This window comes from Coturnix japonica, chromosome 1, assembly GCF_054131305.1.
Source record: "Coturnix japonica strain WE chromosome 1, WE-NBRP24, whole genome shotgun sequence".
NCBI lineage: Eukaryota > Metazoa > Chordata > Aves > Galliformes > Phasianidae > Coturnix > Coturnix japonica.
This window is the reverse complement of record NC_140663.1, coordinates 2,879,071-2,890,051: the sequence shown is the minus strand read 5'-3', so window position 1 is coordinate 2,890,051 and position 10,981 is coordinate 2,879,071. Positions and strand designations below refer to the sequence as shown.

Sequence of the window (10,981 nt, the reverse complement as noted above, 5' to 3'; positions counted from 1 at the left end):
TTTGGAGACAATAGCCTTCAAGTTAGTTATGTCTGACAAATTGTTCAACTTACTGTAACTTCTCAAATTCCTTTTTTTAATAAAATGTGAAGCCAAGGGAAGATGACAGATTGATAACTTTGCAGAAAGCCTCTGTTCACAGAATGGCTACAGCATGGGAAGCAAGAGTGTGAACTTCCTACTCAACACTTGGCCATGTATCTCATTTACGAGCTGCTGCAGATATCCCACGGCAATGAGACCGAGGAACCATAAAGGAATTGTGTGCCAGCTGAAAAAACAATTAATACTTACTGCAGTGAGGAAGGGAAGAACTGCCTACCAAGACAGTAATTGAGAATGTGAAGTCAGCTACAGATGTCTTTAAAGGGTTTTTTCCCCAGTAATTTTCAATAAGAACTTAAACCACTGCTATTGGTGAAAAGCTGTTTCATCTTTTATTTTACTTTTCTGCACCATAAATCCCCCAGCGTTTTCACCACCAGACTAACGAATTCCAACTATCAAGAGAGCTCATCTGCTATGTAATTTGTCTTTTTTTGTTCCCTTCATAAAACAAGCAAGAGAAATGTTTCTAATTTGCAAGGCTGAATAAATACCTATTGTGTTTGCCAAGACTTTATTGACATCCACTGGCTGTCCACAAAGCTGACTTATTTCTCAGATAGATGGTTTATCTCATGTGAAAAAAAAATCCAAACAACAAAAAAACCCCAAGATATTAATCTTTAAAACAAACAAACAAATGAACAGCTCAATAAATATTCCTATAACTAGTGAAACCCCTCCAACTTCAATACAGTACCAGAGCAGGTTTTTGCTGACAGCAAGACCACTTAACATTGGGACACCCTCCAGTGCTTGCTGTGCCTCTGATGCTGCAGTTCATGTCACCTCCAGTTGTACTGACGCAGCTGTCCTTGGGCCACGCTGTAAACAAAACCATTCACATGATTCTGATTCAAAGAATAAAAGAAAAAAAAAGCGCTTTTATTTGCATTTCTTTTCCTTACTAAGATATTTTCAGAGCCCTGGGTTTGCACACGGTGAGGAAAGAGATGGCACCACATTGCTGCTGAGCTGGAAATGAATGGGTGGGAGTAGGAAGAAGCTTATTAAGCTGGTGCTAGCAAGAGACATGAACTGTGCAATCGCACCTTGGATAACATCAAATCCCATCTCCCTTGCTCAGCTGGTCACGAGAAACAGAGATGAGAGTTTCAGTCTGCAATGAAACACTTCTTGAACTTACAGACAAAAATCAATACATCAAACTTTGAGATTCTTACTAAAGTTTTTAACAGGTCTTCATAAAAATGCCCAGCTTTCACTGCCGGCCTGTTGCCTGTACTATTTTTTTCTCTGAGTAATTCTGTTATCTTAAAGCTGGCAATGTAAAAGAAACAACCTAAGCTTTTATAGCTGCGATTTAATGACTACAATGTCTGCGCTGGCTTGACATAAACAGGTAACAAGAAAAAGTGTTTAGTCACTTGGGGAAGGAAATTAATGACACCTCATTACTGTTAAAATTTCCTACACTGATGACAATACTTCACATACCTCGCTTTCCTTCCTGTCCTTTGTTTAGCCCTAATGAAAAGATCTACCAAGCAAGCAATTGGGGGAATTTCCTTTGGAATGGCCCTTGAATAAGGACCAGTATTACCCACTAATCAAAATAACCAATTCATTTGTCCTGTATGCATAACATGCTTATACTTTTCATTTCTGAAGCATCTCAAAGCTTCTAACAGGAAAGGACTAATGGCCAATGCTGCAAAGTATTTGCAAGTACCACCTGATACCAAAGAGGGACACAGATGTGTTATACCTTAGGAAATAAAACAGCTTCTACCACGTCCACTTGTCTTCTTTTCTGAACAATCCATTATGAACAAAAAAAGGTTGTCCTCAACCTGGAAAAAAAAAAACAATAAAAAATGTCAGAAGCTGTTTGTGTTGCTCTTGAAAAAGACGATTGAAAATGTAACCTCATAATCTTTCTTCTCTTCCCCCAGACTCCTGTGCAGGCTTTAAGCCCGTTTCTCAAGGTCTGAACTTCTGTGAGTGCTTTTACAGTCAAATCAATAAAACGGGCAACCGAGGTTTACTACTAAACTTAGAAAACAGACACTCTGTTCCCTGTCAAATGAGTCATTTTGGACTAGAGATCCAAAAATTACTGAATGATAAAATTAAGATATAACTGATTTGTTTAATTTTGAGGCACTGAATCCCTGGCAGTGGCATAGCCCCAAACTACGGGTAGGTAATTCCTTGCAGAAGGAGGACCTGTAAGTAGTAGGAGCCAGAGAAATCATCTACTGTACAAAGCAACATCCTTGCTATGCAAGTCTTTGAAACCCCTTCAGGCTTATTTTTGGGATTAGCAGGGAAACAGAAATCCTAAAAATACAAAAGCAAGCTTATCAAGCTGGAGAAAATACAGTGAGGTGTTCATGTGACATAAAACTGTAGTATATGAATTATGCATTACCAAAAACTACTGTAAAAAAACCTGACTTCAATTCTTAGAGGGGGAGAGAGATTTCTCTGTGCTGAAACCCCAGCACAACCAGTACTCACTGCTCTGCAAGGAATGATATGCAGACCTATATGTATGTTACCGTCACGCTTTTTGCAGTACTTGTGAGAACATGAGGCAGAGAACAGTGAAACAGCCTGCTAACTCCTTGCAATCAGCCACCACACCACCAAGAGCTACTGAAACAATAAAGGAGCAGGAACAGCCAGGCTTCTGTCTCTCACTCTGCTATTTCTGCCTGTGTTCCCATCCTGTGCCCATCACCACAGCAGCTGACTGCTCCTCTGTCAAACAGCAACCATTGTGGCAGCAGAAGGGAAGCGTAGACTTTTATTTGTGGAGGGCATCGTGGCTTTCTGGAATAAAGGGCCAGACTCTGCACATTATAAATCATACAGGAAGATCAATGACCAACTTAACTCCCTGTTTGTGTGTGTTAGAAGCACATCACCACATGCAACAAAATTCGCTGTTTCTTCCTGGTGTCTTTTCACTCTAAAAACATCACTTTTGTTTCATTCCTGCTGCTGTTTTACATACACTGTAGTTTCTTACTGGGAGCAGGGAGGAAAGCAATAATCACTACGAAAATAAAACAGTTCTTCAGCTTAAAATATTTCCTCTGACTTACATCTTTTGGAATCTGAAGAGCAACGATCTTATTTAGAAACCACCCCGGCAAAGTCTCTGTTATGTAAGGTCCAAGGGAAGCGCTAATCCTAATGCTGAGCAGAAATGATCCTGTCACGAAGCACTCAAAAACTACACCTACTGTTTATATTCTTGTGCCTTGCATTGTACCACGTCCACTCATGCCTCTACAAAGGGAGCTCTCCAAATGAGGCACTCGTAACTTTTCCTCCCCTCTGCTTATCTTCAGTACTGGATTTATTTACGCTTGCTACATAAATAATCTTGTTAACTTGTCTGTCAGAGAATGAAAGGTGATCTGGAAATAATTCCTCTTAGGTACCACTCAAAAGTAACAATGAATACACACAGAAGTGTTTATTTCTCTGTATTTTTTCTGGTATTACACAGACTTCAATTATGACTATTTTGAAAGACTCTCTGACAACTGGAGAGCAAGTAAAACGAAACCAGCAGAAAGAAGATGGCGAAGAACAGCAACAGGAAATCAAATCAGACCCAAATGTGATTGTTTTTAATCCCAAATGCATTCCCATACCTGGTCAATAGGCTGCAGAAGACCTTCTAGCTGAAGATCCAAGTATTCCTGACCCTTCCCATCAGGAGTGACACTGCAAAAACACAAAAGCCAAACTAGATATATTTTCAGTGTAAAACAAACCACCTTTGAATCCTTCTTCTGTTGTGTTTTAGAAATAAAGAATGAGAAATTCATATTTTAAAGATACCTACTTCTCACTGCACAGTGAGATCCACAATACATGCCAGATATATTTGCCACATATTTCTCAGCAGGAAACACATCCCACGTAGAGAATGTATTCCATCTATTTACTGGAATGGGGATTATTTACCTTTCTGTTTGTTCTCATTTATAGGTAGGTTTTCCATCAAAAACACATTCTTTGTTTAGCATAGGGAAGTCACTCTCAGAAGATCAGCACCTGGAATTCATAAAAGCATTTAATTAAATGTATGTTTGCATTTTCATTACAAATATATCTTCTTATGAAAGCAGACAAAAAGTCGCATGGTTATCACACACTTTTACCAGTTCCCTTCCATCTCAGATCACCACATTCTATTACAGATTAATTTAGTGGTACCCATACACAAGCAGCTGACGCTTCCCACCACTCCATGTGTGGTGAAAGACCTCCAGGAACCACCCCTCTCTTTGACCAAATGAATCAACACAGCCATTTGATGGTTTTACATACATGCATTTATCTATTTAACTGACATTTAACTCATATCAGTTGTTATATCTCTACATAGCCTCTTCTTTTCCGCACCTGTTATTTTAGACCCAAGGAACACCACCTTATTAAACAGCTTTTCTTCTGGTTCTGAATTGAGAGGATAGACAGATATACCTGAAGATTATAGGGACAGATGACTGGCCTATATGTTATGTTATGCTGGAAGACAGAATCATAGAAGGGTCTGGATTGAAAAGGACCATAATGATCATCTAGTTTTAACTCCCCTGCTCTATGCAGGGTCACCAACCACCAGACCAGGCTGCCCAGAGCCACATCCAGCCTGAGTCAGGAGATGAAAACCATCTTCAACACACAGGCAGTAAAGATGAAAGACTCCCCATCACCTGTCACAAGCATTGAGCAGCACTGAAATTATTACATCTCCAGGACCACGTGCAGTTTAGAGCATTTACTAATCCTCGCTCCTGAACCTCTTGGAACTGCTTAGTTCATGCATCTGATGACTGATGTTACAGGACAAAATACACCTCTAGGACAAAAACAGGGAATGTGCCTCAATAATGAACACTGGTGCCAGTAAGTGCCACAGAAAATTACAGGGCTAATTATAGAACCACAGCATAAAGCTCAAACATATTAAACACAGCCAAGCGAGAGACGTGGAAAGTGCTGGATTTTGAAAGTAATTTTGTTCCGAGGAGTATTTTTGCTTTAACCTATCGCAGCTACTGAACAGCTTCAGCTGTATTAGGAAAATATGTTCCGATCTATCTGAAGAACAGAACATACATGTGTCTGTTTTGCTGCAACTTGTTTTTTATAGAATCATAGCGCCATTAAGGTTAGAAAAGCTAAGCTCATCCAGACCAACTGCCAAACCATCCTCACCATACCCACCAGCCATGACCCTCAGTGCCATATTTCCCTTTCTCTTGAGCAGCCCCAGGGACAGTGACTCCAACACCTTTTTGATCATATTATTCCCCTCTCTCTGTATCCAGCTCCACATTTCAAAGCTACAAATAAGGTCAGTAGATTGTCAGTTGCGCATCGAAACAAAGAAGGTTGATGTTTTATTTTCTCTGGGACCTGAGAAACTCAGGTTGAGCACATGATAAAGCTATTTCATTACGGAGATATTAAGGTTCCCTGTGGTTTCCAGGGGAAGCATTGTAAAACTGCTGTAGCAGGGCAGAGTCCTGATGCTGGACCAACATACATCAATCTGAGAGTTTCATACAGATCAGAATTAAAGTAGTTTGTTTTCAGTTTTAGTGCCTAAGATAAGGAAGAATAAAGAGATACCGAAAGAGAAGAAAGTGTAAGCAATAATCAGACAATAAAATCTCCTGTGTAGGCAATTACCAGCTTGATGGCCTATCTAGTCCAGGCATCATAGGAAGGCATAACCTTGAAATAGAGGCTTTAAGGTACTTCTGTGGCATTTACAGAAGGCCTGCATGGGAAAAAGCTCCTTTCTATTGAAAGGACACTGAGCTGCAGCTGACTGCTATCAGTTCAGATGTGTGAAAGTCAAGGAAACATCTGAGGAAACAGATGAGATGATGCACACCTCTGTGCATCTGCAACTCTGCTGCATCAACAGCCAAATACTTGCTAGGGGAGAAAACTTCCAGGAGGGAAGATGCAGAACACGTACAGAGAGGATGCTGTTGTGTAGAAGACCTTCTGATGAATGCATGATGAATATGATTAGCAGAGATCACAAAATTTAAGGACACCTTGTCAAGATAAAAATTCCACCTGAACAATGTGTTGAATGTTTGCCCAGGGAAAAGGAAGATAAGGATGAAGAATCAGTGCTAACAAGAAGTGACTACAAATGAATTCGGGATACAGAAGCTAGAAGTGGTCTGTAATGAATGGTGCAACGTGCTACTTGTAGAAACGTGGCTACTAAGGAACAATGAACAGTGACAGAAGAAATCAAAACAATCCTGGTGACTTATTGAAGAAGTGTTACATCTTTATCCAGCCCACATTTGAATTCTCCTTTCTGCAAGAGAGATAATTAAATTAATTCATCAATTACTAAATGAGCTCGCTTACTTCATGGCACGCCTTTCATTTAGTCTGATCCCTTAACAGGCATCCTAATATCAATTTGTAATAATTCGCAAATTCAATTTAATTTCTTAGGCACGATGAGAAAAGGGGAATTGAACACAGAGAACAGAACCGCACTGAAGACACAAAACTCACTGAGGTAATGCACAACATAAATAGCAGGAAGCATCTGTCAGCAAGGTCCACTCCCTGCTCAGCAATGCTGACCGTTCTGCATTCACTGTGCAGTGGTTAGAACAGGTTTGACATGACATATGCAGCTGCCAGCCCACAATGATGTCCCCAAGGCCACTGCCTTGCAGCTGGACTGGGTTTTCACAATGTATTCCCCTTTCAGCCCCTCGCAAATAATTTCATCGAGAGATTCTTTTTGCACAGAATTACTTTGGGTTTCTTTGTGGTTTTTAATACTGGCCAAGTAAATTCATTCTAAATTATCCACACAATTGTCTACTGCAGCAACTGTGAAGGTTAAAAGGATATAACAGTCGAAGTGATGACTGGGGAAAGTAAGTATGTGCTATGTAACGTCAGCTGCAGAAAAGGGCCTGGCAAAGTAAGATAGAAGAAAAAAAGACAAGAAATGTAAGAGAAAGCAGCCTTCAGAAGGAAAACCTGATAGGGATATGAATGTAGTACACACATGGATCTGCATACAAACTCCAAGTGCAGAGCAGGTGACAGGAGGACAACTTGGCATGGTGCAGGGCTGTGCTACCAGACTGCAAAGTGCCCACGTTCCAGAGCAAACACAGAACAGCATCCTCCAGAGGCATGGTCTGCCTCTCAGCAATGCTGGCTGTTGGAGCAGCTTCCTTTCAGCACGGCGAGAAAACAGGGAAGGAGACACAATCAGCATAGAAGGGAAATCAGGCGAACAATGATAACATTAGTAGACTATATTAAGCCCTCTTTAATGGTAAAATTAAGTTAAGTTTCTATCAGCAGCAAGCCAGATTTTTTTTTATTTTTTATTTTTTTTACTGGATCACAATACACGTGACTGGAGCTTCAGGAAGCCCACAGTCTTTCTGCTTAATGGGTGACTCAGCACAGAGCAGCACGACACGACTGCCTGCACAGATGGCTGCATGGCGAGCACCCCTCGCCACCAGGCAGGGTGCCAGACATGTGGCCTGTCACCGTGCCACCAGCCAGTCCTCTGCCCCCACCTCACACTGCAGGGTAAGGGATTTAAAGGGAGAAATAGTGTGTTAAGCATCAGATTTCTGTTTGTTCTGCCTAAATTTGAGCAGAATGGAGAAGCCTGGGGTGATCAGACCCAAGTAGTTGCTTGAGTGTCAATCTTAGAGCCTAAGTGTGACCTGCTGCTCATGATTAAAGGAGGCAGCAGTCTTGCTACAAGAGCTCCTACCCTGAAAGCAGGAGAGCTGTGTTTTGTACTGTCATAGCATTCTGCTATACGCTCTGTCCAGTCCAAAATATGGAAGCAGTGAACATTCAGCACAACAGCATGACTCTTTAAAGTGGCCAAACTTACTCCTTGCACCCTGACAAGCCCTCTCAGAGCTCATCTGAGCATTCCTGAGATTGCTGCCCACATGCAGACGTGACTGGATTTACTGGTGCCCCAACCCTTGCTTAACACATCACCAACAAGGTTTCTTGGAAGTGCTTCCCTCTGTCCTGATTGCTTTGGGACAACGAGTTCCATAACCAAGAGCAAAAATCCAAGGACGTGTGTAGAGGAGAAGGAATAAGTGGAAGAATCTTGGGTGTAATTGCAAGGACAGTAACAAAGAGAAAGCAAAACAGAAGCGCAGACTGAAATAAATGGAGAAATGAACACAATTATGTTTGAGGTACTGTAACACATGAAAAACTTGCAGCAGAACTGTTGCAGGGTCTTGTTGACCCTATTATTAATCACTGTATTGCACCTCAGACACTCTTAATAGATTTTCCCTTATAGCCAATGAATAATCAGCACTTTCTGCAAGAGAGGAGGTGTGTTGGAACTGGAGAACATCCCCACTTGCATTTCCAGACTGAAACAGTCCTCTGTTTACACCTAGCTGTAAAACATCCAACTGAAACAGCACTCATCCTGCTTCCAAGGACCATAAAATCCATATTCAGTTTCCAGTTAAGATGAGGACAATGTGGATCCTGTGTGGATGAGACAGGATCGGTTGAAATAGCTAAAATTAGTGAATTAAATACGCAAACTGAACTGTTTAAACCCATGGAATAACCCTCGCATGCAACGCAGAAAGTCAGAAAAATTACAGACTTTGGAATATGAATTATAAAACTACGAAAACATGAAGTCGTATAATAAAGATGAAAAAACAAATCCTTTTTTCTTTTCCATCAGTACGTGTCCAGAAATTCAAGTTTCAGTATTCCTGACACACTGCCCTATGCTACTGCTCACCAGTAAGACAGGCTTTCCTCAAATCCCAGCTCTTTAGTAGTTCTGCACCCCAGTACCAGACATTTATGGAGGAAAGGGAATGAAAAACAAAGGATTTGCTACAATCCAATCAAGCTCTTTTCTCCCCATATCGACAGTAGTGCGTTAGGAAAGAAAGATGCTAAGCCTGCCTTCTGCACCACTAATCCCCCCCCAGCACTTTGTGCTCTTTGAAACATCACGCAGGGAAGATTTCCAACACTGTGAGCTGTGCATAACTCTGCTTCTGACCCTTCCTGTCCGGGACTGAGCAATAGGCTTTGTCTCATTAATTCAGTGGTTTTTAGGAAACTACTTTTTCCTGCCAGTTTTGAAACCCAAAGGAATTTTCTAGATGTGCAGTGACAGCGCATGAGTAACAGCTGCCCCATTAACTACCACGGAGTCATAAAACATAACAAATTGTTCAGCTTCCCAGTGTTTTTCCGATTGGCTTTCCCTTTCCAAGCCCTGTAGTGCTCACAAACATCCCAGCTATGTAAGTGACGTCATTTATAGTCAGAATCCTTAAAAGAAACAACATGCCCAGGTTGCTCAATCCTTTGGTATTCTTGTCGCCATTTCTCTTTTTTTTTTTCCCTAGGGCGGTTTTAAGTTGTTTTCCCTTTTTTATTCAAGTTTTGCCTATATGAGGACTATGTGTCCCGTGCCCACGGTCAAAAAGCAATGTGGGGAGCTGTGAAGAAGTGAAAGACGAGAATAAACCTGCTCTCCCACAGCTCTGCATCTGCTACCACAACATCCACGCTTGCTTTTTCTCCGACATGGTAACCACCATTTCAGAAACTACAACCTACCAGCTTCTGTCTGAATGCACCTTCAGCAGGCAGAGCACCTCACATGATAACTGGGATTTGGAGAAAGCAGAGCTGTAGACGTCCCTGTTCACTGCAGGGGAGTTGGACTGGATGGCCTTTTAAGGTCTCTTCCAACTCAAATGATTCTACCGTTTTATGGAAGTGAAGATGAGAACAGTCCCACACCTTTTACAAACAGGGATAAAGCAATGTAAGGTACCAAACTCGATTCTGTCTGGGAGATGGAAAAATTCAACAGTGTTTCTATTAAGCATTTATTTTGACTAAACTGCAGAAATCTTAACAAAATGTCACCATCCTGTGTTTTCAGCATAAACCTTTAAGGTGCAGTTGTTAACCCCGTGCTACAGATGGCAAAAAGGAGGACAGAATCAAGTTGGTGTAAGGTGACCAGAGTTCAGTGTTCTAACTGAACAGCCCTTAATGTCTCATATTGCCAAGAACTGGAACCTGTCTTATAATGAGCAGCAAAAAGCAAAGGACTGAGATGAATTGGGTGCTCCAGGCTGTGGTTCGCAATGCTCAGTATAGCAAAGTAGTGATATCCATTGAATACATCTCACTGACCTCACGGATTTCTCCAGGCCATTGTTAGAAAACTAAACTGTGGAACACTTATTCTCTTGCAGAGAGACCTGCTGGCACCTTTCTCTTTGTCTCCAAGTCAGTAGTTTTGGTACTGAGGAAGAATCAGCAGCTTTAAACAAACACCTGTGACAGAAAAGAAGCGGAGTGATTAAAGTTGGCAAGAGTTTGTTTGAGCAATAACTGAGTAAGGATTCCAACCCAGGGGTTCAGGAGACTCACTGATAACGATCTCACTCTAAGTCTGGTGTTAAAAGACAACAGCTATGAAAATCTGACTCTATGTATTGCTGTACAATAGGCAACAAAGGTGGAATTAACCTGCCAGCCGAGCTTGTCATAGCATCTTTATGAAAGAGTATGGAGGTACTGATGAGAAATGGGGGTTTTCAGCAAAGCAGAGATATACAGCAGACACAGAGGTGGACTGCACTGGGTTAACTGAAATGGAACTGTAAAGTTTCAGGTATTTAGAGATGGTTTGTTTAAGATGCAACAAAGAAGCAGCACATGAAATGAAGAACTCTGAAGAGAGACATAGGAAGCACCGCTGCTCATCCTTCTAATGTAAAGAAAGGTACAATGAACTAAAACTATGTATATGTTTAGCTATTTATAATACAATCCC

At 41.3% G+C, this 10,981-nt stretch overlaps 1 protein-coding gene across 25 annotated transcripts in view; it reads right to left on the bottom strand.

Annotated features, from left to right (window-relative positions):
• The window catches only part of LOC116654444 (uncharacterized), a 108,996-nt gene that overhangs the window by 9,544 nt on the left and 88,471 nt on the right, over window positions 1–10,981 (bottom strand). For 9 of the 25 annotated variants that reach the window (XR_014946070.1, XR_014946007.1, XR_014946060.1 and 6 more), the window contains 5 exons: window positions 10,336–10,479; window positions 4,054–4,143; window positions 3,738–3,810; window positions 1,835–1,919; window positions 413–930 (listed from right to left, as the gene is read on the bottom strand). Coding sequence is in view for 1 of the 25 variants with exons in the window: in XM_085547047.1 (XP_085403173.1) it covers window positions 4,109–4,143 (35 nt within the window). In the remaining 24 variants the exon portion in view is untranslated. Of the gene's footprint in view, window positions 1–55; window positions 931–1,834; window positions 1,920–3,737; window positions 3,811–4,053; window positions 4,144–8,414; window positions 8,644–9,548; window positions 9,934–10,335; window positions 10,480–10,981 lie in introns of those variants that run through there. The other 16 variants (XR_014946026.1, XR_014946002.1, XR_014946010.1 and 13 more) reach the window with 6 other exon arrangements.